This window comes from Schistosoma mansoni, chromosome W, assembly GCF_000237925.1.
Source record: "Schistosoma mansoni strain Puerto Rico chromosome W, complete genome".
In the NCBI taxonomy this organism is placed as follows: domain Eukaryota; kingdom Metazoa; phylum Platyhelminthes; class Trematoda; order Strigeidida; family Schistosomatidae; genus Schistosoma; species Schistosoma mansoni.
The window spans coordinates 11,425,708-11,432,536 of NC_031502.1; the positions used below are offsets into that span (position 1 = coordinate 11,425,708).

General features: G+C 34.5%; 1 protein-coding gene across 1 annotated transcript; it reads left to right on the forward strand.

Annotated features, from left to right (window-relative positions):
- Positions 1-281: 281 nt before the first annotated feature.
- On the forward strand, positions 282-2,197 carry Smp_135000 (hypothetical protein; the record flags this gene model as incomplete). Its single annotated transcript, XM_018788536.1, has 2 exons — positions 282-484; positions 2,017-2,197. The coding sequence occupies 2 exons, from the start codon at positions 282-284 to the stop codon at positions 2,195-2,197; spliced, it is 384 nt and encodes a 127-aa protein (XP_018654069.1).
- Between the last annotated feature and the right edge of the window lie 4,632 nt (positions 2,198-6,829).

The window sequence follows — 6,829 nt, forward strand, 5'->3', positions numbered from 1 at the left end:
ATTTTGTGATCGTCAATCCATAAGGCAAGAAGAAAAGCTGTAGAATTCAACAAAAATTACAGTTAATTTTGTATTTGAGATATTGCGTTTCAAAAATGTTGCAGATTACGTTACATAATTTCACCATACCTTTAATATAATTGTGTAAGACTTTCTTTTGGTTACAAAATAGTTATAATTCAATACTAGTTCTCATAGACATATTTTAAGTCAGTCACAAGCATCATAACAAGGTCTTTTTGTTAACCGTTATATTAAAGTAAGTGGAGAAACTCAGTCACATGACCTATCACACATGGGAACCAAGCATTGAAAGAATAAAAGTAACTGTTTTCTATTCATTTTCTTCAAACATACAGGTTTTGTCTGCTGTCTTATTACTCAATGTTTCCCGTCCCCGGGTTATCACAGCTTACACAGAACGAACAGATTCGGGAGAAAGTTTAGATCATAACAACAAAGCCGAAAATACGTTTAAAGAAATGTATGTTCTTTTTACTTTATGGTATTTTTAAGTAATTACATTTGTCCTGCACTCTACTGAAATTATAATTTTGAAGATGTTTCGCAACTGAAAACATTAAAAGTTATTGTGTTATATAGTTGAACATCATTTTTAACTGATTTTGAATTACTCACCTACTAGGCTCGCAGATCCACATATAGTAAACTGGACAATGTATAGGTTCTCTGAACTGATAAATGTGAGGACAAAGGCACACAAAGGGCATCCTATGGCCTACGTAGAATAACGAAGGATAAACGCATTATCGATTTCCACAAGAAAGTGCATAGTTTTCGGTAAATAATTCACGTCTAAGTAACAAATATGATTTATTACTATAAGAATTATTTTAAAAATTTTTTAATCACGTTTATCTGATATACAACCATTTATTAAAGAAGTAAAGTAATTAATTGATTATGTATCTCATTTCACATTGTTGATTGAAATGATAATATTTCAAACGAAAATTATTTGACTACTTAATTAAGTTTATTGTCTTTCAGTTTATGACAATACTGTGGAAGTGAAAGGAAATTCGATAAATATTTTTGTCTGAAGTCGCTTCAAAATCTATAGTACGTGAAGCCAAATCATTCAGTTAATTTTTGAAAACATCTTAGAATAAACACAGAAAGTCATCTGAACTTAAGCTGATATCGTTTCTTGTGAATATTGAACCAAAAGAAAAGTAAAATTATTTAAAATAATTAATTTGAACTATTTAATTAAATAACAGTATACTATGCACAAAAACACTTTATTTATTTGCAATAATCAGTGTGTGGGAGATTTGGAACACGCAGAATAAGAAGAGGTTGACTTATTCTCAAAATCTTTCTTGTTCATGATTTACAAGTTTACCAAGGGAACTAAATACATCAAACACAATTATCATAGAACTCGTTATGCTTAAAATGTAAGAATGGTGGCTACAACCCGTCAAATTATCTGCTACAACCCAACAGATTATCATATTATCCACGTTGTACAGGTTCGAGGATAAGTAGTTTCACATACAATGAACATTTAGTCTTAGTAAGTAGTAGAATGATTTAAACTAGCGGGACTACATCGAAAAGAAGTCACGAGCTTCTCAGTCACCGGGATTCAAGGATCATGATTAGGGCAATTCATTTTGGTGGGAAGCAAACAAGAAAACTTGTAAATAAATAAGATTTGAGACATAAGAAGTGGTAAAGAAATCATTCCCAAATCACCACAGATTTCATTTTCTGAACATTTCCAAAGTAGTCGATATAAAGATACAATGATTACAAAAATTTAGTTCAGTTCAAATTGTTACTTTCGTACATGTTTTCTACTGCGTAATATGTGCTTAAAATAATTGGGAACTGATTGTTACTGAAATTATTCAATGATATGCGTTTGCTGCCAAAATAAAAGCATGTGGATAAAATAGTGTAAATGAAATACAGTCCTACAATTTTCGGCCAATGGTTATGAAATAAAAGCTTTAAAAAGTGTGTGGTTCATTTCAAAATTAAAAGCTGGTTGCTTGATATACATTTATATGAAAATTTACTTCACGGAATTTTGGGGTTTGATACTACATACGGAAATGAGTTGAATGAAGACATTAGTGAGATACCAAAGGGGCCGTCAAAAATAATTACTAATTGTGACGAATCGTTATCTACAATAGCTAAAGATCCAAATGTAAAACGTTGAATCGAATAATATAACAGGGTTAAGATTTTAAATGTCAAGATAATTAGTGCACATCTAAGAGTTGCATAATATCAGAATGCAAGAATAACGAAGATTTTATGGGACTATGGGCTTTAATAAAATAATATGAAAATTGTAAAATATTTGAAAAAGTATGTTTATAAAGATATAATATACATAATCGATCTATTATTCAACAGTTTATTGTCTTTGAACGAAATATAAGGAAATGAGTTTGGATTTAGTCAAAGCAAGGGACAGAAAATAAACTTATTCGTGATGATGGTTTTATATCCCTGGACTATCCTTTCGTACCTAGTTGTTGTTGATAACTTAGTTCCTTTCTGTAATATTTCAGCTGTAGGTTGAGTCTTATCTTTCTATGCGATGGTTTCGGGTTGCCATTTATATCTGCCGCTCATCACTCTTCACCAATGTCTGTTTAGCCCGTTCGTTGGTGGTGATGTCTGGTTTTCCTGTACTGTCTATCGTAAAACGCTTATTACTTCTCTTTACCTCTTTAAATAAACTGTGCCAAGGCGGTTGTGCTTTGTTATTTCAGACAGAGGCGTGTGTTGAGCCGTGAAGTATGCCAGGAAAGAACATTTTATTTTGATACTTTCGTCTAGTTACTTGTCTCAACTCTGTCATTTGCCGTGTTTACTGTCAGACATAATTAGATGAACTAACTAAAACCTCACTCGATAACTGAGAATATTCAACAGGCAATCAACTAACTTTTACAGCACAACAAACGATTTCTCGCCCGTTGCTAGGAAAAATTTCAAGCATGGTCATCGGCAGTTAACTTATTTATTTGCTGTTATTTTGGACTCTTATTAAAGCTAGTTGTCGGTGGGATCTGTTAGATCATTTTATTTAGGATAGTGTGATACGGTACGGTTTTTATTCTCCTGATGTCCAAAAGATCCATCAGTTTCTGAAAGAGATATCTCTCAGACTACAATTCTGTCCGTAAAATTACTGCTGGGATCTCAAAATATGCTATGGCGTGCTTGGTGACTTTTCTGGCAATCCCAGCTTCTTTTTTAGTGAGATAGGTACGGGTCAACTTGTGAATCTATTCACACATATTAATGTATATATATGAACTTTGAATGATGATAACAGTTGGATGATATCTAAGTGGACGCGTTTAAATCGTTTGTCCGGTTCGTTGAGTATTCAAGTCAGTGCGATAGTATCATGATTGACTGTAGACATTTGAAAATAAACAGACTTATGACATTTATCTGATACCAGTGTTCATTTTTGGCTGAAAGTGAGCCGTATTTGCCATAATTACGAGTGTTATCTGACTCCTGAATATGTACTCTTTAGTATTTTTATCCATATATGCTACTTAGATTTCATAGCAATACAACAATCACAACTGAAGACACATTCGGAAATTTCAGATTTTTAATCGATGTTAACATCACCATCACCGAATGCTAGGATTTTTAATTTATTTTGAGATAGGTATTTGAGCCGTATTAAATAAAAGAATCTAATTCTAACCTTTTAATAGCTACGCAGTTCTAGAATATGAATCTTCAACTATAACCATTTCCTGTCGCATATCTGAACTGTATTGAAAAGCTGATATATCGTTTCCCAGTCTGATGGTGCAAGTGCCTTTAATACAACTTTCTTGAAGGAACCATAAGAAGCGTCTCATCTGCTTTAATATGGAAATAAAGAACGTGATATCTTATTCGGAAAATGTGAAACGCCTTAGCTGAATTCAAAGTCTAACAGTGTCACAAAATTAGCTAGAAAATGGTTATCTAATCCAGCAAACCATAAGTGGGAACCTATAGATCTAAACTAAGAAACGGAAAGGGTAAAAGTGTCCACGAATGGAACGCTACGAAAATCAGAAGAACCAATGTTTAAGGACAGTATATATATATATATATATATATATATATATATATATATATATATATATATATATATAAAAGCGGAACAAACATTTCGGGCCGACATCGACTTGTCCTTATATGTTTAGTATGTACCATGTTTTAAAAACTGTCAATATCAGCCATATTATATTCAATGATGTTTGTAAAAAATAATAACGTTAGTAATCTACAGTTTAAAAATAATTACTATTCCTCGTTGATTCAGTTGTTCCGGCTATAGGTATGCGAGTTGAGTTATCTTTACGGCTCATTACTTTGTAGTCTAGCTGCTTGAATAATGTACTCAAAGTTGTAGATCGATAGGTTCAACCGCCTTCAATTACATAATTTAAAACAATATATCAGATTAAGAAGTCGAAAGATAGAATTCCTTTGAAAAATAAGCTTCGAGAGAACAGATCATACAGTCCAACCAGTACCCGGTGAAATCAGCTAATTAATGAATTAATAAGTGAATGTGTCAATGAGTAAATGAGTTACTGTAAGCCCATACAAAAATAAAATTTGTTTCCATATAAGCAGCTAAACGAACAAGCACGTAACTTCATAAAATAATCTTTTATCGATGAACATGCGTGAAACTTTATGGTTAATTATACAAGACTAAATACAAAATTATTAATAAGGTTTAACATTAACATAAGAAAGCCCTAAACTAGTTGAAATACAAACAGGTCTACATATGTGTGTTCTACAATATAACTGTCCCATCATTGATACAATAAGTCGTACTATTTTGTTTGTATACGAAATAAATCTTACTGTAACAAAAACTGTGACAATCGTTAGCTTCTTGTTTATTAGAGAAATTTGTTCAGTTTAGTCATACGGAACTGTTTCCAAACAACAGTTTCATAGTAATATGTATTGATATTGTCATGGCTAAGTCAGTTTTCAATTTAAACAACAAGGAGATTGGAAGTGGACAATAGTTGCTGTAAACAAATGTCAGCCATTGTCTCCACATTTATTTCAGTTGTTTTAACCACTGAACTGCTTCTTGGTCCCATAGTTCGCCATTTTATATAATAGTTAATGATAAAAATAGTTGAAAATGTAAAGAAATTAAGATCCTCTAATTTTACATTTTCATCACCTTACTTACTTACTAACTTCTGTTACTCTCAATGGAGAATAGACCGTCGACCAACATTCTACAACACACTCTTTCCTGGGCCTTCCTTTCTAGTTCTATACAATTGTTGTTCATTCGTCTCATGTCTGTCTCCATTTCACAGCGTAATGTGTTCTTTGGTCTTCCTCTTCCTATTTTGCCCTCTGGATTTCATGTGAGGGCTTGCCTTGTGACGCAGTCGAGTGATTTCCTCAATGTGTGTCCTATCCACTTCCAGCGCTTCTTCCTGATTTCTTCCTCCGCTGGATGGAATCTGGTTTGTTCTCTCGCACAGTAGGTTGTTGCTGATAGTGTCTGGCCAAAGCATCCGAAGTATTTTGCATAGACAACTGTTAATAAACACCCGTATCTTCTGGATGATGGCTTTCGTAGTTCTCCACGTCTCCGCTCCATACAGTAGAACTGTCTTGACATTTATATTGAAAATTTCGATCTTGGTGTTGGTTGACAATTGTTTTGAGTTGCAGATGTTCTTCACTTGTAAACATGCTTCTCTCGTTTTGCCGATCCGCATCTTCACATCTGCATCAGATCTACCGTGTTCATCGATGATGCTGTCCAGATATGTAAAGGTTTTCACATCCTGCAAAGCTGCTCCGTCAAGTGTAATTCGATTGTTGCATGCTGTATTGTATCGGAGAGTCTTACTATTCCTTTTGTTTATATTGAGACCTACTACTGCTGAGGCCGCTGCTACACTGGTCGTCTTCTCCTGTATTTGTTGTTGCGTGTATGATAGAAGAGTCAGATCATCCGCGAAGTCTAAATCGTCCAGCTGCAACCTAGGTGTATCCAGCCTGTTGATCTTGAAGTTGGGCGTCTCCGGAGTCCTTCATTCTGTTTAACAATACCCTGTTGAAGAATTTACCTGGTATTGAGAGAAGAGTGATTCCTCTGTAGTTATCACACTTGCTGAGATTGCCTTTCTTCGGTATCTTGATCAGAAGTCCTTCTTTCCAGTCTGTTGGTACTTTTTCTTCATTTCTAATCTCACTGAAGAGAATATGCAGTACATTTGCAGTTGCTGCTACATCTGCTTTCAGTGCCTCTGATGGAATGTTGTCTGGTCCTGCTGCTTTGCCGCTCTTGATTTGTTTGATGACCATGCTGATTTCTTCAATTGTTGTTGGGCCAACATCGATTAGGAGATCCGTGGGTGCTGCTTCGATGTTGGGTAGATTCAGTTGGGCTGGTCGATTCAAGAGTTCTTTGAAGTGTTCTACCCACCTGTTTCGTTGTTCTTCAATGTTGGTGATCACCTTGCCTTCCTTGCTTTTCACCCGTCGTTCTGGTTTACGGTAATTTCTAGCAAGTTTCTTTGTTGTGTTATACAATTGTTTCATGTTTTCCTTCTCTTGCAGCGCCTTCCGTCGTCATCGCCAAATCTTCCAAATGTTCGCGTTTGTCGGTTCTGATTCTCCTCTTCACTTGTTTGTTTACTCCACTGGTGGTGGTAGTGGTGATGGCGATGATAGTGATGGTGGAGATGATAACAGTGGTCATGATGATCACTCAGGTTTATTATATCCATCTATAACGTTTACTTTTGTTCTACATTAATAAAACTGC